The sequence below is a fragment of the Notothenia coriiceps genome, unplaced genomic scaffold, assembly GCF_000735185.1.
Source record: "Notothenia coriiceps isolate Sejong01 unplaced genomic scaffold, NC01 NC01_scaffold00037250, whole genome shotgun sequence".
Taxonomy (NCBI): Eukaryota; Metazoa; Chordata; class Actinopteri; order Perciformes; family Nototheniidae; genus Notothenia; species Notothenia coriiceps.
This window is the reverse complement of record NW_011369951.1, coordinates 10,828,010-10,855,293: the sequence shown is the minus strand read 5'-3', so window position 1 is coordinate 10,855,293 and position 27,284 is coordinate 10,828,010. Positions and strand designations below refer to the sequence as shown.

Below are 27,284 nucleotides of genomic sequence, written 5' to 3'. Positions count from 1 at the left end.
TCCTCTTGATCCTCTTGAACAGAGTTCGGAATTAAGGGACCACGATAAACTTCTGTTTAATGGCTGCCTTATGACTGCTCCCATATAGAAACAGGATGAATATTAAAATATTTTCTCTCGTCTACAAAGCCGCTTAATGGCCCAGACGCGCCATCTTACTTAAAGAACATACATTATACCTACCTGTCTATTAGTGGGCATTGCGTTTACAAGCATGCAGGGTTGTTTGGTTGATTCTAGAGTCTCTAAAATTACATGGACATGCGCAGTGATCTTGATGCAATCAGCTTCAGTTCTGTGTTCGGGAGCCGCGGCAGACACCCTATCGTTTTTAAGACGTGCGCTCTAATACCTATCCTTGTTTTTGATAAAGCGTTATAGATTAAGGGCTGATTTAGACTTCAGCCCGCTAGTTTTGCTGATATAAGGCGTAGTTTGTCGGCCCGGGAATCTTACTTCTTCCTTCATCTCTATGTCTATACTGTACTCTCATGTTCGAAATAACCCAGCACTTCCCCAAATTTCTTTATTTTTCTTTTATTTATATACGCCCGGGATCCAGAGTCATGGATGATCCCTGTTGCTGAGGTCCTGTGTCCTGGATCGCCTGAGCCTCGGATCTTGAGTCGTAGGCTCGTGCCTGATGCTGTGGTCCTGGATACTAAGTCCTGGATGGATAACCTTGTGGATTCTCTTCCTATCTAACCACACATGCATTTCCAAACATTTGGCTACCTACATGTTCGGCAAATGTATTCTTTTTACAATATTACACGGCATACTATCTTGCACGTCTGTCCGTCCTGGGAGAGGGATCTCTCTCTGTTGATCTCCGCTGAAGTTTCTCATGTTTTTTCCCTTTATTAACTGTGCGTTTTCTCCGCGGAAACTCTTTTCTGTACGATGTGACAGGGTACTAAGGAACAGAGGCGTGGTCGTAATTGTGCACTCACTTGGTATTCTGTACAAACTGTGAAGTCCACTGAGACAAATGTAACATTTGTGATATTGGGCTATATAAATAAACATTGATTGATTGATTGATCGCCCTCTTGATCTTCCATGGAAACGGCATATGATGACACCCCATAATTGACGTAGAGCTGTTGAGGGCAGGACAATTAACCATTATCTGAAGTCATGTCAGTTGGAGTTATGACATCATCGTGCTCCATGACACAGGTGTTTATATTTGAACTAACGCGGTGTCCAGAGATCAAAGGTTTCCATTGTTCTGAATGAGAGATAAACCTGTTACATGTGAACGTTTTGTGAAGACCGTAACAGATATCGGTGAAAAGCGTGAAGCATCTCAAGGACCTTGAGTATCTGAAGTGTGCTTTTTGTGTACTTTCGGGTCAATAATGTGGCCTTTTTGGCAGATTAACTAAAGGTGTGCGGCTGCTGCTGTGAGGAAATATCAGCCTGAAATTACAATGGGCTTTAATGGAGACATGTTGAAAGTTTTTGTCACTTCATGCCCTCAAGAGGCATTTTGTTCAATAATTTTTTGCTGAATTATTTGTCATTTTTCAAGCTACGAGATGTTTTCCTACGTTTGTCATGAAAAATTATGTCCCAGGAATGTAGGGTTTGGGAATTATGGCCCTTTAAAAAAAATATATGAAGGCAAATTTCAAGATTTCCTACACTCTAGCTGTGACATCACACACTATTTAAATCTGAAGAAAGCCTCTTTACCAAGGTCTGAACAATGTTTAATATCTCTAAAAGTAAGAATCAGAATTAAAAGTTGTGTAACACGAATAATGTCAGAAAGATTTGTAACATTTTAAAGTTGGAATGAGGTTTCTGAGTGAAAGTATGAATGAACAGTTAGCAGTTGAAGTAGCATGAAGATATGTTGAAGTTGAAGAATTTCTCCATTGACTTCAATGGTTAAAAATGTGATGAATTATGGGATGTATCTCTGGAATTATGAAAGTTATGAATGATAAAAGTAATAGCAATCGATTTTCCGACCGAGCTGAACATTTTGATGTTTGAACGGAGTTTCTGCGATGTTAAATGCGGGAGAAGAAGACCGGCAAAATAACAGGCGTAATAATAAGAATAAAGAATTTTGTGCGTAGAAGAACAGATAGTTGGAATGCTCTTAACAGCATTCCCACTAAATTATCCTCAGGATAGGAAATCTGCTCTGCCGGAGATGGAAATCCTTCTCATGTAAGATGGAAACAACCAACACTGGTGGGATTTTGGTGACAGTGTGACTATCTTGGACAAAGTTATAGTATAGCCAAATCTGGCAGCACCAACACCTGGTCTGCCACATGTGGAAGCCCCTCTTTAGTTTTTCACCTGCTGAGCCCAGAGAAAAATGATTTTGTGTGCACAAACTACAGGGGGACAGCAGACACCAGTGTGGTTTTGGTGGGAGTACGACAACCCTGGACAAAGTTTTTATTTCCCAAATGTGAAAATCCACTGCCAACACTCAGATGTAACTCCTATTTGAAACACCTTGATTATAATCAGCACACAAAGAAGCACATTTTTCATATGAATATTTGTATTGGTCTTTTAAAAAAAGAAGTCAATGAACAAAGAATTACAACAAAATAAAAGATGAATACTACCTGGACGTCAACAGCCAGTTAAAAATATGTAATAACAACCTTGTTAAAACCAGTCAACTCTTTTACAGAAAGCTTTACATATCATACAGAATCCTGCCTATAATAAGGAAGATCATGTGCTAAATTATTTATTTTTTAAAATATGTTTCCCTTGGTTTTTGTTTTCTGTGCACCACCTATCTGCTGTCTTGGGTAATGGTTAAGGCACTCTTTAGAGAACTTTGTTTCCCTATTTACTTCAAAGTAGAAAGCTGCAAATACCTGGCGGACATTTTCTTCAACTAACAAGGACAGAATAAAACATTAAATCCTTCCACTTGGATCTCCTTATCTACTGCAATAAAACCCAGTTTATATCACCTCATTAACAGAAAATAAAACATTCATCACCTTTCGGTCATGTTCAGTCTTTAGATTAAGTACTCAGCAGTTTTTGAGTTAAACATAGAGTACAGAAAGCATTTCATATTCAGTACCATAAAAACCTCATGGGTTCAGGTCTGTGACGCAACCTTCTTAACTCGTTCATAAAATGGCATGACAGTAATGACAAAGACAAGTATTAACAGTTGTGATAAAAAAAAAATGCGGTTACATTAAAGCAGTAAATAACAATTTAACAGTATAGTAGCATAAGTTAACAGTAGTGTTTTTTCTGAGATGTAGCATTGTTGTTTATATTTGCAGCAGTGTTTCTATGCAAGTATCAAGTCCATTTCTCTTAATTACAATAAGCTGGATGTCGGATTCCATTATTGAACATTTGTAAGAAGAATTCAATGTCTGCTGTGGCTGAGCTAAATAAATCTAATCCATTAATGACTGTAAATATAAGAAGCAAGAAACAGTCGATTGCATTGTACAATATAAGATAAAATTGTGAATTTATGAGCGGTCCAGCAGAGGACGCCCTAACTCCAGATATCTGCAGCCATGACAAGGCATTTGCATAGCTAATCCCTACCCATATGAGATGTACTTCATACATTTAGTAATGAACTGTGCACGTGGGCAGCTGCGAGTTCATGAATGAGAACATGAAAATGCATTCAAAGCACCTGGATCACTTTGCTGAGGATACAGTAATGGTAGGAGGTACAGTATGTTGGACATGAGTTGAAGCTATGCCTCACACAGTAGTATATGATAATGTCTCAGAATGTAAAATCAAGTAATAGGCAAAAAATCGGCACTGCAGTGAAGATGGTAGAGGTCAACTTCAAGTATGTTATGGGTTATCAAGGGAAGAGAATTAAGTGCACAAAATTAAGGCTTTTGTGCACGTTGTGAGTCATGATGGATGTTGTCCTATGAGGAAGAAACATTTGTATCTTTGCAGTAGCTACAGCGTCGGTGTGTCAGGTACAAGGAAGCATAATAACATGGTTCTTTATATGTAGTTGTTAGCCGAGGTGTGGAATCGAGTAGAAAGTAATCACAAATATAATGTCTTGTTTTGACCAGTTTCGTATTTTAAGCTCAAATAATTAGGATTTGGGACTTACGATTTACTTGTTAAACAATTACTTGGTTTGACTTCTGTTTATTAGTAATTGATTTTACATAATCTCAGCAGATTTGAATAGTTTCTAACTTTACCAGCAGGAGAATACCAGTAAGAATGTATTGCAGGGCTGGGCAATTCATTTATAAAATAAACTGGATTCATCCAAATTTTGCTTTCCACGACACGAAAAATGTAGGATTTGCTTTAGATTTTTTTTTTTATATTGACAAAAAGTTTCGTTTTTGAAGGAGTCAAGAGATCAGTTTGCGGAATCTTCTTTTTTCACTTCGCCTTTACCTGCTTGGTGTCTAATGCCGGCTTGCACCTGTTTGCAGCTGAAGCCTTGTCGTGGGACACAAATTAGGATCTATTGCTGCAAGAACTGAATGTGCATAATTCAGTTTGTCAATATCACTCAACTATCTTTTTACATGAAGTTCTAATTAAAATGCTATTTCAATCATACTTTAGTCATGTGGCATTTAATAAAAATGTTTGTTTTGTCCAGCCCTGACAGGCAACAAAATCATTTTCATACAGTCCCTAAAGAAGGAAGGTTCTCTCTGAATTTATGATGTGAAGAAATGTAAGCATTTACGCTTCTTCTTGCAGACACTACTTCACAAGCTCCAGAAAAAATCAGCAGGAAAATAATGTGCACAATCAGCTCATAGCATTTACTGTATTGCACTCAGGATGACAGTGTAAAACCTTCTACCATCTAAACCACCATCTAAAACCTTTAAAAGCTGGTAATAAGCATTTATTTGAACCCCATTTGCCCGTCAACGTTATGCATCAGCATTCATAATGTTTCCTTAACCTTGCTGATATTCCTTTCTTAACAGAAGAACAGGATTTGTTTTTAAGGTCAGGAACGACAGCTCCTTCTCTGAAAGTGATGATAGCTGCACCATATCTGTGGGTGGGGATGTAGTGACCTGAAATAAACTAGTGTGTGGGGGGTATAGGGAGAAACTGATGATAATGTTCACCACCAGCAAACCAGAGAAAAAGGCCACACAGTGAAGCAGCGCACTTCACTCCGTCCAGCTCACATACATCTGATGTCTCTCAATATGCAACGCTGAGAGACCCGGTGTGAAACCCTGCTCTGTCTACTTTACTCAACCGGTCCAGTAAGTGTGAAACGCTAAAACTCAGTTTAAAGTTTTCTTGTTATTAGAAACTCTTATTTTGCACGCTTCTGCAGATGTAAAGCTCGCTATTAAGGGCACATTAGGTGCTGATGGCTCATTAACCAAAGGAGGGAGGGAGCGTACAATCTTAAGACGGCAAGAGGAGAGGGGATCATTATGCACAGTAGCAGACCATGCCCCTCCCCCTCGCTAAGTGCTGCAGAGATGCAAGGGAATGTGTGTGCATGAGTGTGTGTATGTGAGGAGCTGTACACTACATACAGTAGGAGGAGGGGGGATGGGGGAAAGAAAGTGTGTGTTTATGTGCGAGTGGAGGCAGTTTGATGATGGTTGCAGATGAAGCAGGAGCGCACAGGACAGGGAGTGGAGAGTGAACCACAGCTGGCCATGTTTTTTTCTGCTCCACCTTCTTATATCGTGTGTGTGTGACTGGTTTTGCGATTGTTTGAGTAATATAAGCTATGCAAAGATTAAAGATTTTTCAACATCAAATCCCTGGGGGATTTATAATATCTCCTTAGTAAGAAAGCTCCACTTTACCAGGCTAAGGGTGGTGGTGGAAGAGGGGGGGGGCTGTCAGAGCGGTTTGCCCAGGAGGGAGATTGTCGGCCTGGGGTAGCACAGTGGAACAGGGGGCGTGGCTACTCCGCGAGCCTCCCAGGACGGGGAAATGTGCTTCTCTTCACATGTTCAATGCTTATGAAGACCGACAGCAGAGTGCACAATGCACTCCTCTGCCTCTGCGCCGCTATGTGCCAAAGCTCCTCATGCACAATCTCACACATACACACACATGAGTGCACACAAACATACATAAAGATCTCCATTGGTGATGAACACTCACACAATCTCTAACCGTTTGTCTAAGCTGGGACCAGCCAGCAGCCAGAACAACCATACATGGCTTTGACCCTGAATCAAACATTGCCAAAAAAGAGGGGACAAGAGGGGGTTCATAAAAATAGGACGAGTTACTTCTGTAGAAAAATAGAGGAATTTCCAGAGGCTGATAAAATGTCTTTGGCACTTCTGAAAACACAGCATACAGAGAGGAATTGGCACTGAGTATAAAAGGCCAGACTAAAAAGCTCTACAGGCAGAAAAAGATCAAGATAATCCCAGTTCATCCACAAATGAATTTGGCCAGTCCTGGGTGGATTTGAGCCTGAACTGGCCCGTACTCCACCATCTCCCCGTCCACAGTGATCATGCCTTGTGGCGAGACGGGCTCCAGCCGCAGGGCCTTCACCTTCTCATACACCAGGTGGGGGCAGCCGCACGCCAAGTGGCCGCCCTTCTCCATGGCGAGGAACAGCCGCAAGAGGGCTGGACGGGAGATTCCTGCTGTCACGTAGAACAGATGAATCACCCCGTCGTCCGCCATCGCCCCCGGCGCTGTCCACAGATCCTCGGCCAGGTGGGACTGGTAAATAGCCAGCACCAAGACAAAGTCCTCCTCTTTGACGACCGTCCAGCTGTCTGGTATCGGCTGATCGAGCCCGGGGAGAAGAGAGTCCTCCGGTGCTCTGGTCTTTCCGTCGCTCTGAGTCTCCGGTCTCTTGGTGGTGATAGCGTTGTTGGAGGAGTTGGTGAGGGTGTTGTGGTTGGAATTTGTGCTGTTGTGATTGTGTCGAGAGTTTTGGTTCGGAGAGGTGTTGGGGATGAGTCGGCATGGAAGGGAGGAGCAGAGCGACTGATGGTGAGGGGTGGAGGGAGGCTGGTTAGACTTGATGCTCCCTTTTGGAAGTGTTGGCGCCTCTTTAACTGGAAGATACGCCAACCTGCCCTGGTAGACTCTGAGGGAGGCCAGACGCACCAGGGTGCCCATCAGGAAGCGAATGGCTCCGACGTGGCGGTACTTCTCGCTCTCGATGTCGACGTCGGCCACGAAACCCCAGGCCAGGGACAGGAAGGAGAAGAGGCGCTGTCTAGAGGCCAGGTGGATCGACACCAGGTCCATGGAGCCAACAAGACCTTTGCACAACATGAAGCCACAGCTCAGCAGAAGCTCCTCGTTCCAAGCTGGAGGCGACCTGAGAGATGGTTACAAACATCAAGAGTTAGAAACAATCCATAAGACCGTAATCACTATAAATTGTTTTTGCAGAATTGCAGAATTTTCAGTCAAAGGGATTTTAGAAGATTCGGTCAGAAGCACTATAGTTTCCATTTGTAGTCTAAGAAGTATTGTCCAATCAAGTTTGAGTAGGCTTTGGTGGATTGCTGTGTAACAGTCTGTGTGGAACGCATTGGCCTAAACGCAATCTAAAAGTCCATCGCCTATCTTCGAACGAGAATTTAGCATATAATAAGCTTAAAATAAGCTTGAACCTGGATATTTCGGATCCCATCCTAGACTTTGTCTCTCAACTCCAACTCCATTCTCATATCTTAATATGCTAAGTGGACTGTAATCAACAAACAGCGCATAGAAAAGGAAATATTGTCCCAAATATCGGATTGCCACACCAATTCCATAAAGATATTATCAAACGCTTATCATTGTCAGACAGATAGCCGATGGGGTCTTATATTGGCAGAACCAAACATCATGTAAATGTGCAATCACTGGGGTTGGGAACCAAAGTTTTGTGGGTACCGACCAAATTATTAGTTGGATTTGCCGAGTACTTTTTCAAGTTATGTCTGTTACACATTTTCGGTACCTTGGAGAAACTTTTGACTAATGATATTGGTTCAAAAGTAAATAGTACCCAACTAGTTTTCAGTAACTATTTCTGTGACAATAATTGGGACACATGACCACAGTAATCTTTCAATTCTGCCCACACCTGCACCCTGTGGGGCAGCACAAGTAAACACCTCAAGGTGATAGATACTGTATATAGTTTATTTAATTGAGGTTGTGCCCACTGCCAACCAGCAGATGGAGATGAAAACCTGGACCACAACTGGTTCCACCGCTGTATTCTGGAATATAATCGCTCATAATGTGGACGTTTTTAAACCCATTACATCATTCCTTATAGAGTTATCAGCGGCCTGGAATGACCTCTGTTGCACAGCGAAGCAGTTCCAGTTTTTGCTCCGCTGTCTCTCCTCCCTCCTGAGAATTGATGTGCCCAGTCAGCCTTTGGCATAATTACAGCGAAAGGAGATAAATCGTTCTTTTTTTAAGGCCGAGTGTGGTTGTTCTCCTGCACTCTTGGTCCATGCATTTAAATGACCCATTAACGGACTGACTCACTGTGAGTAGTGGTGGACAGAGGCAGCCAGGGCGTTTCCGGAGCCACCTGGCAGAATACCCAGAGGGGTCTGGATGGCCTCCTGCCAGTCCTCCCGCTCCATCAGGCCATTTATCACCTGGATGAACAAGAACAAACAGAAACAGATCATGAGCCTAATGGAAAGTAGTGTCTGTGTGTGATAAGAGGTTCAGATTAAATGTGTTTCTTTGAGAGCTACAGTTGTTTTGTGTCAAGTAAAATAATGAATGGGAACCATCTGGATTCAAGAATGATGAATTCCTAATGTCATTGAGTTATGAGAAAACTCAATGACATTATCATCACTAAAGATATTGTACGTCAACAGTAAAAGAATCATAAGCCATCATTAGAAGAAAATGTAAGACTTAAAACGTAATATTATTAAGAGATGGCAGAGATTTTGTCATAGTATAAATAAATAAAAAATCTAAGTCTATTCTGAAAAAAAAATACGGCTAGTAGAAAACAAGCCAAAAAAAGAAGAACAAATCTACTTCTGCAATCTCTACATGAAATATTGAATAACAATTTCTCTCAGACCATGGTGTATAATTATTTAAAAAAAATACAACAAGGGTTCTAAAAATGCTAAACTAAGTAATAATAATTACCAGAAAATGTACAAATACAGATGAAAAAGCTGTGCAGGTATAATGCTAAATTGTTAGCTATATTGTATTGTCTAGCGTATATTGTATTGTCTAACTTTATCAATCCAACAATAAATTAATCGAATGTCATATGTAAATGAAAAATAATTAAATGAATAAAGATAAAGATGTCTTGTATTTCACATCTTATTTTTTTCATGTGTTTCAATCCTGGCATTTTACATCTTCTATATTGATTATCATATCGCATTAGTCTAGGTATAGAGTCAAAGCACCTCAAACAGCAGCCCGTCTCCAGACATGATAACCAGAGCGTCACACTGCGACAGGTCGGCCTTCCTCACCAGCTCCCGCGCATGGTTCTGGTGCTCTGAGGAAAGAAACAAGTGCAAGAGAGAGGACAAACAAGTATGTGTCAGACAAACCATCACAATAAAAACAAGGGCAATGGCAGAGAAAGAGGCGAGCTGCCTTCATCGCCGGCCTCTGGGGTGGTATCAGGGAGATTAGGCGGAAAAGAGATTCCATTTCCCCGCATAAGGCCAAACACATCACATTATCCCAACCAGCGGCTACTCAACAGCTCAGTGGCAGCTGAGCCGCCCTGCAAACATCTGGGACTGACAAATATCGTGTGTATGTGCATTGACTGGATGCATGTGTTCGGTGTGTTTGCGTGTGTGTTCGTGCATGTGAGTGTTTGTTAATGCGCCGGCGGAGAACTGAGCTATTTGTTCAGCCTAGATTTATTGGCGGCGTTCTTGAGAGGGTCCCTGCAGGGGCTCATCCTGCCAGCATTAAAGTCTACAGTCCTACCAACCGAGACTCCCCAGAGTGTGTGTGTGTGTGTGTGTGTGTGTGTGCGTGTGTGTGTGTGTGTGTGAGTGAGTGAGTGTTTGTAGAGGAAGTCAGCTTTAAAGAGAGTGAAAGACAGAGACAGGAAGGCAGACAGCAAAGAAGTATCGACGCACTGCCATCACTAAGGATATATTTTTCCGCTCTAGCTCAGGTATCGATCGAGTACAGGACAGAAATAAAAACAACTTCCCTCTCCTTTCCTCTCACTTTGCTCAACCTCTACCTGTCTCCCCCCTTTACACTCTCCCGGGCCTCTGTTGCTGCTGTTTGTTTGCTGTGTGGAGGCTGGAGGCAGCGAGGCAGCGCTGTGTTGACAGACAGAGGCAGTTAGGGAGTAACTGCACGGCTCAGCTGACTCAGCCCTTTTAACCTGCTTGGGTTGATGCTTTGTTTCCCAGCTACTTCCTTATTCAAGGGTTCACAGACAAACACACACCTCAGACTAAACCCTAAAGACAGGGGCCGCTTGTAAGTAAGTAAGTAAAGTTTATTTATAAAGCGCTTTTCACAGACAATATCACAAAGTGCTTGACAAAACAATAAGACATCAACATATGTGGTTGGGAAAATAACTTTTGAAATGGAATAGGATTTAGATTGCTAGTTACCCTGTGTCAAAGTAATGTCAATTCATGTTACAGCCCTTTTCCTCCACATAAGGCTTGGCCAGGTGGTTGCAGGCATGACAGACAAAAGGCGGCGCAAATCAAACTAACTAACCAATGAAAAACAACACTCAAATTGTTATGGCATACTGTCAAATTAATGACGCATGTCTGAGCGTAGAGACAATGGATGTAAAAAGAGAACATAGATAAAGCTCCTTAATGCTTTTGCACTCAGATTGGTCCTTGCTGACCTGCGTGTCAAAAAGAAGGCAACAAGATATTAAACAACAAAATGATTGTTTTTTTGTCTGTGATTTCCTTTTTTCTCAGTAACTGTAACAGACTACATTTATTTATTTAATTACGCAATACCGTTGCGTGTCACTAGTTACTCCCCAGCCCTGGTTTTCATGTAATCCAATTGTCATATCCACTGTTGATTCTTCTTTAAGCTGCAAAGACTATGGCTGATAGTTGCACTCTCGTTAAGCCGAGACATACTGTTCGTGAAGACTAGAAATCTCAGGTAAGTTTCAGTCCAATCTACCATTTCCCTCCATCTCTACCGGCTCCCTCTCAGGTTATTCAGGGTAAAGATGCTGCTTGGTGCTCTGGATGCTTCATACACTATGTAAAAGGTACATGTTGACACAAGAGGCGCCTCCACTGGAACGTGTCCTTCCTCGGGCAAACGCTGTGTGATACATTCATCAAGGAGCTGCGTGCAGGATAAATGGGTTGTGCCAGTTAATCCACTCATGGTCGCTCCTCACAGGCTACGGTATCTGACCACAGAAGGCCCTCAGCGACCCATATTCCCCCCCCCCCTCCTTAGGGCTCTGCTCGCCCTAAGTCAACGTCAGTAATTACTCCGCCTTTTTTCATCACCATCCAGCTGCTGACCTTTCTTTAAGTCCCAGGAGTCGGCACAAGAGCCTGCATACGCATCAGCACTCAATTTGTAAAATAAACAAACGCAGATTCTCCCTATTTTTGGCTCTCATATTTAATCTCTCTTTGGTAAATATCAGATATTCAGCTCATGCTCTGCCAAACTAAAACTGGGTGAGCGAATTCTAACCTGTCAAATCCTGGGGTTGGAGTAAAAGGGGCATGAAAATGAAGCTGAGCGTTGTTTTGTTTTTCTTTGTTTCTGATCCTTAGTATTCAGGGGGGGTCAGTTTAAGTTCAGCATCTCTGACGACCTTAACCAACACCCTGTTTAACGTCACAAAGAACCCCCAGCATTTCACACAGAATGTGGAGCAGCTGGGGCGATTGAGATGGAGATTGGATGTGCATCAGAGCTCGGGTGCCTGCAGATGTGGCTTGTGAATGTATGACACAAATAATGCATCATAACTGCAGAGAGTGAAATTGCTTCCTAAAATGAAGGTTAGTTTAAGGAGAACACTACAGGCAAATACAGTTGTTTTCATTCAATGATCAAGTTTGAGATTATGGGCTATTTGCATTCATACAGTATTTGTTTTAGATAAGGGGACAAATCATGTGAGATACACTTTTGCTGTTTGATTCACTATAGTCTATTTGGGTCTGTATGTCTCTTCTAAATTCACCAACAGATAGCATTTGTGTATCGACTTTTACAATACATATTTGTAATGGCTGTTGAGCGAAAAAATCTCCACGTTAGTAGCACTTACATTGATCAAAACTTTCCAGTTTGATTCTTATCTAAATGTTGAGGATTTGTAGACAGTGGTTTGTTCATATCATTAATAGTCTTATTAATATAACATTTGACTCTAATATGTCAACAAAATGAAACAGGAACTTGCCAATTTATTTTCTGGAGATCTATTCAAATGAAGCATATTTTACAAAACAATGCTTATTTTTTTCACTTTCAGTATAGAGTTTCAGAAAAAAAATTGCCATAAAGTATTCACTGAAATGTTTACGCTTTTCACCTGGGGGGTGTGTGTGTGAGCATGGCAGGGTGACTTTGAGAAAGCGCGGGTTAAATACATGAACAATAAAGATCTGCATGTGTGTGAACACTACTGACCTGTGATGACGAGCGTGTAGGGAACAGCGGCCTCGGTCAGCATGCCCTGCACGTGGCCGGTGAAGAGCTGCAGAGCCTGGCCCCGGCCGCTGTGAGGATTCACCAGAATCATGACTCTGCAGGGCCGACGCACCTCCGCATACACCGCACCTGAGCAAGAGAGAGAAGTGAGCAAAGGCCTTGGAAGAAATGAAGAAAGAAGACAAGAGGAGGTCTTTTATGCATGATCAAATATTCAAAAGAATGTATAAGGACAGCCTTGTCCCTGAGGGAAATGAAAGAGCATGAAACACTAAAGTCAGAGGCTGTGACAGCATTCAGATGCTTAATGTTAATGTGACTTGCTGCTTTCTTCAAGGAGAGGACATACAGGTGCCTTTCAAACCATTATTAATAGCAAATCTGTGACATATTATCAATCCCCCATGAGAAAATCCTACTGTTGCTAGCTGAGTAGCTAACGGAGTGACTATACTTTGAAGCACTGGGGTAATGTAGCATCTAGCTCGAGAAGCGCAACTTGGTCAATTGACATATTACAAATAAGAAAAGTAAATCAAAGATGTTAAGAAAGAAACATGGAGATGGGAAGTCACTTGCACTCCTGTTAAATCAATAATTTGACATGTTGCTATATAGCTTAGCTTAGTAATAAGAAACGTAACACGAAAAACAATAGCTTGGCAACATCAAGGCAATAAAATCCATCTAGAGCTCACTAATAACAGGTTCGCCTAAACTAAAAGCCAAACAGCTGAGACTCCAGGAAGTTACTGGTCTTGGTCAAGAATATGCCTAACCCACAACCCCAATGAACTAGCAAATTGTTGTTTTTGCGCATTGGTTTTTGTAAGGACAAAACAAATGATAGACAGAGTTAGGCTAGCTGTTTCTGCTCTTTATGATAAGCTAAGACAATCAGATGCTAGCTGTAGCTACTGTACCATACACATAAGAGAGCTATTCGTATTAAACTCTCAGAAGATAGCTCATAAAAGTATTTCTCTAAATGTTATATCGCGTTGAAGTGAGGGGGGGAGAGAGGCATATTATTTATTGTATAAGCCATTGTGTAGTGGTTGGACATCACCTGCTAAATATAATAAAAATAATGGCCTATCAAAGTATCGTATGCATTAATAGCAATTACATTACTTCTTTATAGAGTATTGAGTTATTTGATTAACTTAGATAAAGTTCCCATTCTTTTTAAATCTGTTTTTAAGTGGGAGGATCAGGTTAAGCCACTTAACTGTGACACTGGCTGCCACTTAAATGGTTTGCAGCTTTTTAAAATACATTTGGAGAGAAGCTTTGCCCAGAGCTGGAATTTTCCGCTGATGCCCTTTAAAGCAGACACAGACTCACTGACACCGTATAAGATGAGTCAGAGGACAAAAAATGCAATGTGTGGAGGACAGAAACGTATAAGTATTAATTTCCACCAGACTTCTTTGGCTGTACGTGGGTGATGCTGACTTTGGTATAAGGATGACACAATTACCAGAAGCACAAAATATATAATGTAATATATCATGTAAATAAATTAAGATGGATACAGTAAGACGCCAGAAGCCTAGTTGTGACTCATTAGCATCTGTATATCTTTCTTAGCATCCATTTCCAGTCCTGTGACCTTCACTGCACTGATGCTGCTTTCACCACCCTCCACCTAATTTGGCCCGTGATGATGGGACTCGGCAGAGGTACAAAAATATCTTCCAAAGAAAAAGTGTAAACCAGCCAGGAAGGGTGAGGAGGGAGTGTGAAAACACACAGGTACATGCCAAACTCTGCCTCCATTCACTAACACAGGGTTTTGTATCAGAGCACAATGCAGCTTTCAGACACAAAGAGTCCTCTCTGCACTTCCAGAATATAGTGGAAACTGGCTTTTGACGGTAAAAGACCTTTAGAAAACAGGTTTTGCACTCAAGTGTGCTGAGCTGCATAGCATATCCTCAATAAGGCCAGTTTAATATTTTGTATTTGTCCTTCAATACCGTGCATGGCTCCAGGTCTCTGACTCAAAGCACTAAACTCTGATGATTCAAACAGAATTATGAATGAGGGAGTAAAGAAAAATGGCATTTCATTTGGATTATCATGCTACATATTCAGACCCATGGGTTGCTCTAAAATCCCCTGTGCTTCAAGGGGATTTATTAAATAGCCTAAAAAAGGTGGGATTTCTAATAGATCCTTGGTCTTTTTATTGTAATGAAGAACCATAATCACAATTCAAGACGTGGTTTTACATTCCTACGGTATTTAAATAATGTAAAGCAAAGCTAAAATAACTACTCCATTAAGAGTATTGATTGAGTCATTAATCGACAGAAATATAATGGCCAACTACATCAACTACTGGTCCATAAATGTATGTAACCTACTGTAAAAAAAAAGTTTTAAATGCATTCATACAAGCAATACATACTTACGATTGTGTTTTTGTGTAATCAAATGGCAGTCTAGATACCATTAAGCAAAAGTACTATAAGGTCGAGTCTTCCCATTGATACATGAGTATTACCTTCAGACTTGCCTGATGCATAGATGAATATAAGAAGGAAACCAAACCGGAAAAGTATAAATCATAAAAGTCCCTCTTTAGCTGAACTTGTCATAAAAACCGTGGGTCTGGAACCCACCGGTGTAAACAATCTGTCTTTGACTTTACAACTAAATAAAACTCCCAAAATCAAGGCAGCTCAACAGTAAACTGATTAAACATTATTGTTATGTGGTGCTCCCAATTCACGTCTCCAAAAATGTGTTTTCCCCAGACATTCCTCCTGTGCAGTGCCTGTTTGTGTGTGACAGGAAGATAGAAGCAGGGTATGTGGGTGAATGTGAAATGTGTCCGTGATGTGAAGTGAGATACCTGCGGCAGTTCCTGACAGTCACACCGGCAAGCAAACTTCCACTGAAGTGTGAGTATTTTACAGATACAGCCAGACACTCACACAGGCAGCCTGAATGTGACAGGGTTGACAAGTGCAGAGCTGATATGAAGACCTCTCATCTCTGTGCCAGAAAGTGGCACAAATCACCATGCTGTTCAAAAGTTCTAAATAAATATGCAGTGCACCTTCAGCATCTCGTGAAGAAGAGCAGGTGGGAGCTGTTGAAGCGTGACACCATTCAACAAATATGTGAGCTATTCAGTGGAAGCTGCAGAAGTAGCACCGTATCCAAACCAGACTGACGTGTCCGCAAACAAGCCGCATTCCAAGGTTGGGTGAAAGTTTGCCAGAGAGCAGGGGAAGAGATTTAAACACAGCTGCCCACTGAGGCATCACCAGACTGCGGGCAGGCGGGGGAAGAAGGGGGGGGGTGTGTGTTACAGGCCATCTCAGCCGTGTGTCACAGAGCCAGGAGACGAAGGCTCCGGGGGGCAGAGATGTTGGGCGGGGTTAAGAGGTCATGCGGTCCGGTGATGCATTTTTAGCTCTTGCCTCTTGGTCTCCTTCCATTGAGGAGGCTGCGGCTGCTTCAGCTCCAGCCTCAAGGGAGGATAGATCCCACACTGACCGACACACACCTGACCCCTGCGGCTTGCTTTTGTCGCTAGCCAGTGGAATAACTTTGTAAGAATTTGCCAATTTTTACATCAATCAAGGGTGCGCTGGGCCCAAGACCCAACAAAGTTTGTGAGAATCAAGATAATCTACAATGCAATTTAACAACTCTTCAATTCTAAATGGCAGATCCACTGGGTGTTAATTGGCCAAGATTTCTGCCACCTGCAGTCAAATCCCGTCATTAACGATTCCTTTAAGGGTTCCATCGTTTCAGGACGTTTTTAACCGGTTATCAGACATCATTAGTGGGAGACCAAGCACTGATAAAAATGTGTTGCTTTCTCTAACACAGCTTGCGTGATGACAGTTGCCCCGGAAGGCTTCAAGCAAAAGTTATCACAAATATTTGCAAACTTTTTTTCTCTTTACTTATTCCTATGTCCAAGATCCCAGACATCCAATGACTCAAATACTAAACTGGCTTTAATATATGGTTAAAAATGATCCCAAGGGGATCTAAAAAACAGCTAATTGTAAAAATGTGGTCTTAAAAACTGATAAACTGGAAACAACCACAACATCAGGAGGACCCTAAAGACGACTAAAGGGAAACAGTCCTTAATGATTTGAATGACTGGATTCCTCTTCATTTGACAGAACTTTTATAATAATTTGGAAGCATGGGACTTTTAAATTCTACCCTGGCTTGCTAGCCAGCTGTTGAAAGCAGAAAGGAAACAGTAGCAACCGCGAGGCCACACCTCCTAAAAACAAATGCCTTGACTCAACAAAGAAAAATCAACGCAACAGTTTGCATCGAACTGTTTATTGTTAAGACCAACTTCCTAATGAGATTGTCTTAAAGCAACAAAAGTCTATTTGGAGTTAGAGGAGAAGGCCCTTTTTCCCCTACATCCAGGGTGTTTTTATTACCACTTACTTAATAAATTGGTTAGCATAACACAGTTTTTGCAAGTTGATTACTCAAAGATTCAGTTGTTCCGACTAGGTTTTACCACATGATTAAAAGGAATTTGAAGTTGTATGTAACTTAATTTACCCTCATTTGGGATACAAGGATTTTTAAGTTGGATTACTCCAAAACATTAAGTTGCCCAACCTTGTTTAACCGTATGATTTTAAAAGGATGGCGTAAAGTGTGTATGTAACTTAAGTTACCATCATTGTGACACACACGTTTTTAGTTGACAACCATTTNTTTGTCCTGATCCATTTATATAGAAACCTGTCTGAAAATAAGCTGATCAGATTTTGGCCACTTTATGATGTCATAACAATGTTTGGGCTTGTGTAACCATTAGCATGGTTACACAAGCCCAAACATTGTTATGACATCATAAAGTGGCCAAAATCTGATCAGCTTATTTTCAGACAGGTTTCTATATAAATGGATCAGGACAAAAAGGGGGGGGGGACATGTTTATGTATAAAATACATGAAAAAGTGGATTTTGCATAATAGGTGATCTTTAATGGTGTTAGCTATTGCCACTTCAATATGAGCCTGTAGCATTACGCCGTTTGCACTTAGAATGAATTACATCTTGGCCGACGATAATTATTGTCTCAACAGGAAGTAGCATGATTTCATCAGATTATTTGTTATAGAAATAAGAGCTGAATTTTAATGAAAGCTTACCTTTGGTTGGTGACGATGTACCCATACTGCTCCTTGGCTCCTGTACCCTCCACCAGTGGCACCCCCTGCTCCTTCAAGTCTTTTCCAGCTTCAGCAGGAGCGGCCTGGGGGGGCTGGGAGGTAGAAGGGGGCCGGTGGACGCTCTTGGCTGGTGATGTAGCTAAAACTGAAGCAGAGGAGGGGGCAGGAAGGGCATCGGGGGGACCAGGAACAGGGACAGGCTTTGCCGGCTTCTGGGCCACACTGTCTGTTTTTAACAGCTGCATCTAAGAGGGAATGATAGAAACCTGTTAGTGAACAAAGAAAAGTTTGATAGCTTTTTGTGAATGCTACTGAATTGAGGCTGACCTACCTCCTTGAGGGTGAGGAGGTCTTTCTCCATTGGTTCTGTGGTAAGACAGACAAACTGGTGTTTTTAAACAGTACAATGTAACAACATTTCAGTATCTTCTTATTCTTAACATCTATTTATTTATAAATTCAGATATAGATGTTAAAGCTCAATATTGCAACTCTATTAACCCACATTTGTTAAGAGTATAGGAAGCGATAAGGGACTCGGTATGACTGTTTGTCAATTTGAATTAATTGAAAGACTACCTGTTTTCTCTTTGGCTTGCATCAGCTGCAGAATGAGGGCTAGCTTGTAGAGCTGCTCCTGACTGAGCTCTCTGGGGTCCACTCCGTACCTCTGCAAGACCCCTGACATCCTCTGAAGGAGGCCATCTACAGCATGATAGCAAAATTAGCAATATCTTTACACTGTACATTTTAGAAAATCAAATACATACAATGTGTATGTACGAACCACTTGGCTACTTTCTATGTATTTTTCTTACAAGACATTCTGTGACACATCATGTAAATTCAATTTAAGTTAAATTATGTTTCGTTTTTCCTCACCATTGGTTCCAGACTGAGTGCTGATGTCCTGAGGAACCTTTTTGTTCTGCAGCGGTTGCTGTCTTCCAGCAGTACCAAGTCTCTCCTCTAGGGTGTAGTCTTCTACATAGTCCACTGGCATCTCCAAGTCCTCATAATAAGGCATAGCTGCTCAAAGCATCATACAGTAGGTCATGATGATAAAATGAATCGTGAAGGTTTAAAGTTTCTTACTGTTTAACAAATAGACTCTAAATGATAGTTTGTTGTCCAGGAAAATATGTAGTTTAATGTTTTTATTGTTCTTAAACAGCTTTTTAGTCCAGTGTTTTATTTTAGAAAATAGAAAGTCCTGTTTACCTGCAGGAGCCATGGCAGCGGCCCCTCTGTGGCGATAAGTGGGCTGTGCAGACGCCATGTAGAGAGAAAAGGCTTCCTGTAGCAGCTGCCTGTCGCGCTCTCGCTCTCTCTGATTGGCCTGGGACCTTGAAGAGGGGCGGGCATAACCATTTCCTGCTCCTATTAGGGATCTCTCCACTTCGTCTTGATATCTATGCTGCAATCAGGAGAAGTATCCAATGATTCATTACTGTGGGCAAGCATGAGTGGGAATTTTAAGATTATAACTTTTTTATATTCTTTATATCTATATGTGTTCTCTCGTTTATTAGCAATAATCTTTAATACAAGAGTTCTAATAACCGCAATTACATTGTTCTAGGATGATCTTCAGTGTTTTTCTTTCTAGATTGTGATGTACTTTTTCATTTACGTTTGGAACGTATCTGTGATCTGTGAAAGTTGCTGTTGGACTTTTATGATGTGTAGCTGTACCTGGTGGTATGTGTATGGGTCCATGGAGGCTGTCTGCATACGTAGAGGGGTTTGAGGAGGCTCGACAATCATGTAGTCCAAATAGTTGCCACCAGGAGGTGCAGACCCAGATTTAGAACTGTGGGGGTGGGGGGTGTTCTGTTTGGACCTGGCAACCCAGAGACAAATGAAAAGAGGAATGGAATAGCTTGAAAGGAGGGAAGGATGAAAGGTAGGGTCAGAGGGAAATACATTGCTCTGAGTTCATCCTATATCATATTTGTTGTCTGTAAAATGTACATTTCTACCTTAATATCTTAATATGTAAATGGAGGGCACTTACTGAGATGAAACAGAAGAGGACGAAGAGGACTTTGGCTTAGAGGGATGGGTTGTATGGGGAACTCTCTTCAGCTCCTTTGATAAAATATACTGGGTGATGTCATCTTGCCAGGAAAAACCTGCAAAAAAACACACAAACACACACACAGCAATTAAAGAAACTGAGAGCGAGAGTGCAAGGCTGTGGTGGAGTGGAGGAGAACGAGATAAAGATTCCCTGAAATCGATACTGTTTTTTAAGAACGTGTTGAAGTGCCTGTGAAATCAACAAATATCTTCCTGTACACTGTAAGCCTAAAACTGTGCTGTACGATTTTGTGTTTAGTGCCGGAATAATTACAAGAAACATTTAAATGCTAACAATGGTAAACATTAAGCCTGTTTAACATCAACATTTTAGCCTTTTCATTTGGAGCACACTCAAAACCATTTGAAATGTTGACCTTAATTAAATGTATTATGTCAACAGATTTCACATCATTTTATTAGGTTAGTTTAACATTTAAATACAAAAACAATAGGTTCATCTTAATACTATTGCTTTCAACTAATCTAATATAATAATGTGGAACCTGTTGACATTTTACATTTAATTAAAGCCAACCTTTATTTTTTGCAGTGCAAATCATCAAATCAAGTTTTATTTATATACTGTAGCACATTTAAAAGCGACTTTTGGTCGAGCCAAAGTGCTGTACATGTAATAAAAACACATTACTACAATCACAATAAAAGACAATAATTTACAACAGAAATATAAAAAACTAAAACACAGGGAATAGTCAGGTGTCATGCTCCGCTCTGACTAGAAGGCCATGTTAACATGCAATCAAAGCACAGCTGTATCAAATATAGCCTCACTATTTTAGAGTCTCGGGCTTGTTTAACAGTCTTTTTGTATTGGCTTTTATTCTTATTAGAGAGATAGACTGATAGCAGACTGAAATTCAAATATGGCCGATAGGCAATGCACCCTAATTCTCATAAACATTGGTATAAATTACCCACAATTTTGCCCTGTCAAAAAATGCAAGAGAAAATGTTCATGTGTGATCTCACCTTTTACCATGAGCTGTTTTAGGACTTCCTGCATCCTCTTCAGAACAGGAACTGTAACCTGGTACTGGACCAGGTCCTGCCTAGAGCTGAGGCACTGACCGAACAGCCCGTCTGAAATGAAGAATCACACACATAAACCAATTTAAGCCCTTATTTTTGCCTGTTAAGTATGTAGTGATTTTGTTTTTAAAGTTACTTCTGGACAGAATCCAACACAGTTTACAGACAACGAGGAGGAAAAGCACAGGTGTAAAAAATAATACTAACGATGGATGAATTCCGTATCGTTCCTTTAACTACCGGATAACAGAAAACAATTGTTAATGTTATTAGTTGTATCTGACAAATGCCTATAGGAAATACAGTCTCTGTTAACAATTGTTTATTATTAATTAAATAATTTAACATATTGGATGTTAGCTTAAACTGTACAGTTTCCCTAAAATATTTCAGTAAAATTGCCCTAAAGGTACACTACAGTATTTTCTAAAGTGACCGGTAATACTTATGCCCACAGCCCACAGCAGTGAGTCATAGTTTTAAAGTGCAGCCTACACACTTTACTGTCTGTCACTGCTTTTGATGAGGTTCTGCCACTGTCAGTCCGTGTGCTTTAGAAATGTTCCTTTGAAACAGTTAAAAACGTGATGGCAGCCCCATAGCAACATAAATGATGATAGCATTTGCACAGTATTATTGTCTCTGAAATCTCCTTATTATACGATCATGAATGTATCCATATTTGAACATGTATACATGAAGGAATGTGCCAATTTATGTCAACCTTAGCCCACACAATTACATGCATACACTCTTAAAGCAGAAACAATTATTCATGGTTCTGAGGTGTATGATTTTGATGGTTAATCCCTTCTAAACATACATCTGATTATACACAATAAAAAAGGCAGGGATGAGGAAATTCAAGAAGTTTGTATGGATTACTCCTGAGAAACTCTGTCTAATTGTTCAGCATTAGATAGAAAGCACCCCAAGTAAATGTTAAACAGTGAGTGCGAATCTCAAATGTCTTTTAAATACGAAATCTCAGTGAGTGAATAAATAAAGGAATTTCTGGAAAAAAAGATTGTCAAACTGCGATGAGACAAAGCAGAGCAGGCTACGTATTATCTGACGCAATGATGAGTCACCACACTGGCTAAATCTCACACATCCCAACCTGCCACAATGAAACTGTGAATTGCTAAACTGAGAAGATAATAGGAGTATTGTGTACAGCCTATTTTCTGCCATTTGATGTATTAGAGAGAAAGGAGAAATATATCTTCACATTGTTTCGTTTTTGCTGCAATAACTCATTTCAGTTGTGAAATAAGGTTAATATCTTAGCATTGTGTTGGAACCAAGTTGATTGTTGACAGTCTGACAAGATATACAGATAAAAACGTGTACATATTTCAAACCCCATAAATCAAATGACAAATAGTCATTGTTGATGATGTGATATGACATTGTATCAAGGCAATGAATTGCACTGGGAGGGTGGAAATACGATAGCTCTTATTCCTGACGGGGAACTGGCTCATGACAGAGAGAAGAGGAACATGAGGAGAAGGAATGGAAGATGAATGGAGCAAACGGCACAGTTTGATTGGATTGGGACTATTTCTGGAGCTGGGGTTATTTCTGTGGATATCACTTTTGTGAAGGGGATATACACTAGTGTTCAGCACTGAACAGGGGGTCTCTGTTACATGTGAGAGGAATGGAATATTTGGCTCAAACTATAAACAATAATTGAATGAAATAGAGGTTGAGTAAGCCCCATCGAGAAAAGTATTAACAGTAAAGTAATAGCAGACAATATAGGGACATAATGAACAAAAGTTATTTATGATGTTTACTTTTTCGGTTGTAACCTATTTATGTTGACGACACCAACAGCACTGCTGATCTCAGGGCTTGTGCGAGAACCCTAATAAAATGAGCATGAGCTGCAGCTGGGTAGTTATTACAGACCTTGTCAGTTGCCAAACCATTTCTGGGAGCGGGCCCATGCACACAAAACTCTAATGATAAGGTCAATGTATAACCTTTTCCTGTTTTCCGACAGCTATAAAGGGGGGTTGCCTGCAACATCAACATAAAGCTTGGGCCATGTATAATGATGACCCTACACAGAACCCGAAGCAGGTGAACAACACACACCTTTACCTCTGACTGTCTTTACGAGAGGGTGAAAACAGGGGAAGATAGAGCTTTGTGTCCAAAACTGCACACTCCACTCCTTCTACCAAATTTATAGCAACCTTAAAAACGTATTATCTGTGTGGCATAGAGCCAAGATAGGTGCCAGCCAAACGTCCTCTCACAAACAAAATAAACAACTGCTGAGAGCATCTAAAAAAGCAGTTCATTTTTCCTATACTGACAGGCAGCAATGCATAATAGGCCTTTAACTCCAAGACACCTATTTAATTATTCTTGACAGGAAAAGTGTGGATGCACCGTTGCCAGGATGCCATATAATGAGTTTGCCTCCCTGTCAGTTATGGATGGATATTAATTATAACTTTCAGTTTTAATTATGATGCTTTGATTTCTAAGCTAAACTAGAAGGCACACTCTTTTTTTCAGCAGGAGCTAGATGCCCTGTGCACCGGATCAGTCTCTCCATAACTAAATACAAATTGCCACAAATTGTTATTGACACTCCAATTCCACACGTGAGTAAACCAGCCTGCTTAAAAAAACCTGCGAGTGAGGAAGCAGTTGGATTTATATATTGTAATTCAATTAATGCTGAAATTGCATCTGAAAATAAAATTAAAATAAACATAAACGGCAAATAGCTGTCTTGTGAAATGAAGCGGGCTGCTTTGAAAAGAAAAAGTACAATTATTCATGTGTAGCCTGTTTACACTGATGAATTTGGCAGTTCCATATTTGTACAAGGGCACTATACCGTCTTTGAACACATGGACATATTTTGCCGGTACTAAAGAAAGGAGGTTTACATTATTTGAATAAGATGCCATTGCTTATAATAAGTTAATGAAAAAAACAAAAAGCATTAATATTTTGCATTGATTATTCCGTTGCTTCTATTTGTGTCATGCTCTACAACACCTCTGTGTCCTCTGTATCTCAACTCAACACAGCGTCTGCTTAAGTGTGAGTGACAGGTATCCTGCATGTATCTACAGAGACGCTGCTAAAGAATTAGATCAATTAGTATTTGTTGGTAACAGTTTGTTTACAGCTTATCTTGCATTGTATGCTCTTAAAGAGATACAGAGTCAGGTAGAGACAGAGGGTTCATCATCCACAAATCCTTTGAGATGTCCTTATTTTTCTCTAAGACCCACAGATGTCCTTAAATACATCCCTGCGTCTGCTGCTGAGCAGCAGGAGCACTGAACCATTTAGTATTCAGTCCAATGGCTGTTCGTGTGCGTAAGTGCAATTTCCACAGAGAAGTGCGTAAGTGTGCGTCAGTGACTCATCACTGTATTGCCACAACAACTGTGGGGGTGTCGACCTCACAATGATGTCAGTGTTGCTATGGAGACAATCGAGCAGGGGAGGGGCTTAGATAAAAAATGAGGAAAGGGAAAGGGGCAGGTGACGGTGAGAGATAGACAAACAAGGCTGAGAGAGGGAAGAATCCTTGACTTGAGTTCAGATATATTCACATACGATATTTGATGTGTGTGTGTGTGTGTGTGTGTGTGTGTGTGTGTGTGTGTGTGTGTGTGTGTGTGTGTGTCTGGCGGCGTAGTTAATAATTTAATATGTTAAAGACTTATATACATGTAAAGGATCAAAAAGTAGGCTGTCTTTTAAGTTTAATGTTTGAGTTCAAGCGAGAGAGATTTTGTTTTGATTTAGTGTGTTTGTTTGTGTGTNTCGAGGCGTCGTCTTGGCCATTTTTTCTTTTGGAAAGATGACTTGATGATTGGAAATGGGGACTGGCTTTTTATCTGCACAGGGTTTTTTTTTTTTTTTATCTCATCCACCCCCTCGGTCTTCTGGACATCACAAATTGGGGCGGCCTTCTGTCACTTTTATGCATATTAAGTGATGGAAGCGGCATTTTGTTTTAATGACTTGGGGGGCGGGGCCCCACCTGTCACTTTTTATGCCATACTAATGTTGATGAAACATTTCCTTTTTTGATGATACCACCATTAAGGCGCAACCAGTTGGGGGCTTTTCAGCACCTGTTGAATACCACATCAACCCCTGCTATCGACGGATCTCACACCTACTTGGGATATTCACACCTACTTGAGATGCCTCACACCTCCGAACAAAGGGGAAGCGGGCTGTCTAACTCTGCTGTATGTTTGTATACTGGACTTACGCTACTACTGGCTACTACTACGTTACTGTATAGTATAAACGACTGTTAGAGGTTCAGGTTTTTTATCTTGTACCCTATATAATGTTGTATATATATATACACTGCTATAGTATACTGATATGTATGCCGCAGTGCACTGCCGCTGCTCGTCCAATCAGTGAGCGACCCTCGTAACGGTAGATTCTGTTTGCAAGAGAAAGATGACAAGGATTCCAGTCGCGGGACCGCGAACAGGAAGAGAGCAGACACACGTATCTGCAGGATCCAATAAAATTTTACCAATCGAAAAGAAGTAAGATACCAAGGTCTCAAAGTATTTGTAATATTCTTAGAGTGATCCTACAGTGATTATCGCTAACAACTTGGACATTCAACATTCACAGATTAATACAATAAATAAGGCATATGTGTGATCTCCTATGATGTGTTAATTTACCTAAAGCTTTACTACTACTTAGTATGCTACTGCACTACTGTTACTGGGCCGCCATATATCGGCCATCACGACCTCTACTGCTAGGCTACTGCTGTTTCCTGCAACGCGTCACTCGCTACTTCCGAGCTCATTCCCGCGTGCACCTCCCGAAATCACAGCACCCCGCCCCACGAACTGCTATTCTCCCACCTGCTACTATACTGTCTCATCGTGGACACGGCAGCTACATACTAGCTCGCTAGATTGGCGCAGACAACGGTCACTGCACTCCGGACTACTTGCAGCTAAGCCCTGAGGCCGCTACTACTACTACGGTACGAGCGAACTGGAAACTGAAAGCTTCCGAACAGCTAGCTGTCTTACTCACTACGTGCTACTACCTACTCAGCGCGCTCCACTTGAGAACTGACTCTAAACTAGACCCGAGCTGGCTTATGGCTACTTACTCACACACTGTTCACTGTGCAATTGCCAACTCGCTTACTGTACCTACCTCTGCTCACTGCTCCTGGCTGTGCTTAGCTTGACACTTCTCGCTGCATCTGCATATTCGACTCCATGTCATACGAGTGGCCTACTGGCTATACTACTGCTTAGTACTGCTACACTAGTTGTTACTGACCAGGCGGGTGTCCGGTGTTGACCATTTTCGGCTCCGAGCGGTTATTGTGACAAAATTACCGACGGTTTACATATTCATGCCACCTCGCCTAATATGGCTCTTTTTCTTTAGTGTTAACCATTAAGTGAACTTTAAGGTAGTTAGGTTATTGGCAAGAGGCCAGTACTGTATGAGAACTAAGCTGTTTAGCGCCTTACAATGGCGTTTAGTAGTGCACTAGCTACCAACGAATTAGAGCATGGCACGCAGTAGGATGCTATCTTTAAAATGCTAGCAGTGGCGCGTGCTTACACTGACATTTAATATCACAGGTTTAACCATTTAGACAATCGGGTATATCGTTTGCATTATCCTTGACCACAAGTCAGAAGTAACTTAATCATTAATGTGTTTCACTGGCACTATTTTCACTGTCTCATGGCATATCAAAGTTTAGGCTACTTCAACTTAAGCTTAGAATGGCGTTTAGCGCCGATCTACAGAATGGTGAACACACGAGAGGCAGGGCATTTGCTAATGTAATGTAAATGATTATTATCAAGATTTAACATTATTGACAGTCGGATATAATTGTTACATTTCCCCTTTACCCGAAGGCAAAAGTTATTTCGAGCATTTCAGCTAAAACTATGTGTTAATATTAACAAATATACCTTGCACTGGCTGTGCAGCTGCGGGTGATGGTCTCGTAGATGAGTGAGCAAATTCGATGTGTTGCTCCCTTTCGCGGATACCTTCCGCCGGCATGTCCTGCACACGGGGGCACCGTCCTCCACCAGTTGCCCCTCGGAGTTTTTTAAATATCCAAAGTAGGACCACACTTCTGATCTTCTGCGCTTAGAAGGTGGAAAAATGGTACCATCGCGGCTTCCTTCTTCTGCTGCCATGCTTAAAGTGAGAGAGTGTGATAAAAGAACCTAGGACTAGTGGCGCCTGCGAACGTTCGAAAGTGTCACGTGTGTGGTGTAGAGCTCTAGTAACGCAAATAGATAACATTATGTTTTGAAATGCAAA

General features: G+C 41.1%; 2 protein-coding genes across 2 annotated transcripts; both read right to left on the bottom strand.

Moving 5' to 3' along the window:
- Positions 1-2,392: 2,392 nt before the first annotated feature.
- Positions 2,393-12,744, bottom strand: sphk1 (sphingosine kinase 1). Its single transcript, XM_010796272.1, has 4 exons — positions 12,607-12,744; positions 9,384-9,478; positions 8,476-8,591; positions 2,393-7,300 (listed from the first exon to the last, which is right to left on the bottom strand). The coding sequence occupies exons 1-4, from the start codon at positions 12,716-12,718 to the stop codon at positions 6,391-6,393; spliced, it is 1,233 nt and encodes a 410-aa protein (XP_010794574.1). The 5' UTR covers positions 12,719-12,744; the 3' UTR covers positions 2,393-6,390.
- Positions 12,745-17,785: 5,041 nt separating this feature from the next.
- On the bottom strand, positions 17,786-26,295 carry LOC104967294 (receptor-type tyrosine-protein phosphatase-like N). The gene is made up of 9 exons (XM_010796707.1): positions 26,271-26,295; positions 20,886-20,996; positions 19,828-19,945; positions 19,506-19,653; positions 19,032-19,227; positions 18,693-18,839; positions 18,390-18,515; positions 18,142-18,176; positions 17,786-18,055 (listed from the first exon to the last, which is right to left on the bottom strand). Exons 1-9 carry the CDS (start codon positions 26,293-26,295, stop codon positions 17,786-17,788), a joined length of 1,176 nt encoding a protein of 391 aa, XP_010795009.1.
- Positions 26,296-27,284: the final 989 nt, after the last annotated feature.

Coding starts and splice junctions, on each gene's coding strand:
- sphk1 (XM_010796272.1), bottom strand. CDS start 12,718: ATGATTCTGGTGAATCCTCACAGCGGCCGGGGCCAGGCTCTGCAGCTC. Junction 8,592..9,383: donor GAGACGGGCTGCTGTTTGAG/GTGCTTTGACTC, acceptor TTGTTCATCCAG/GTGATAAATGGCCTGATGGA. Junction 7,301..8,475: donor TCTGTCCACCACTACTCACA/GTGAGTCAGTCC, acceptor ACCATCTCTCAG/GTCGCCTCCAGCTTGGAACG.
- LOC104967294 (XM_010796707.1), bottom strand. CDS start 26,295: ATGGTCAACACCGGACACCCGCCTG. Junction 20,997..26,270: donor CAACACCGGACACCCGCCTG/GTCAGTAACAAC, acceptor TCTTCATTTCAG/ACGGGCTGTTCGGTCAGTGC. Junction 18,177..18,389: donor GCAAGCCAAAGAGAAAACAG/GTAGTCTTTCAA, acceptor GTCTTACCACAG/AACCAATGGAGAAAGACCTC.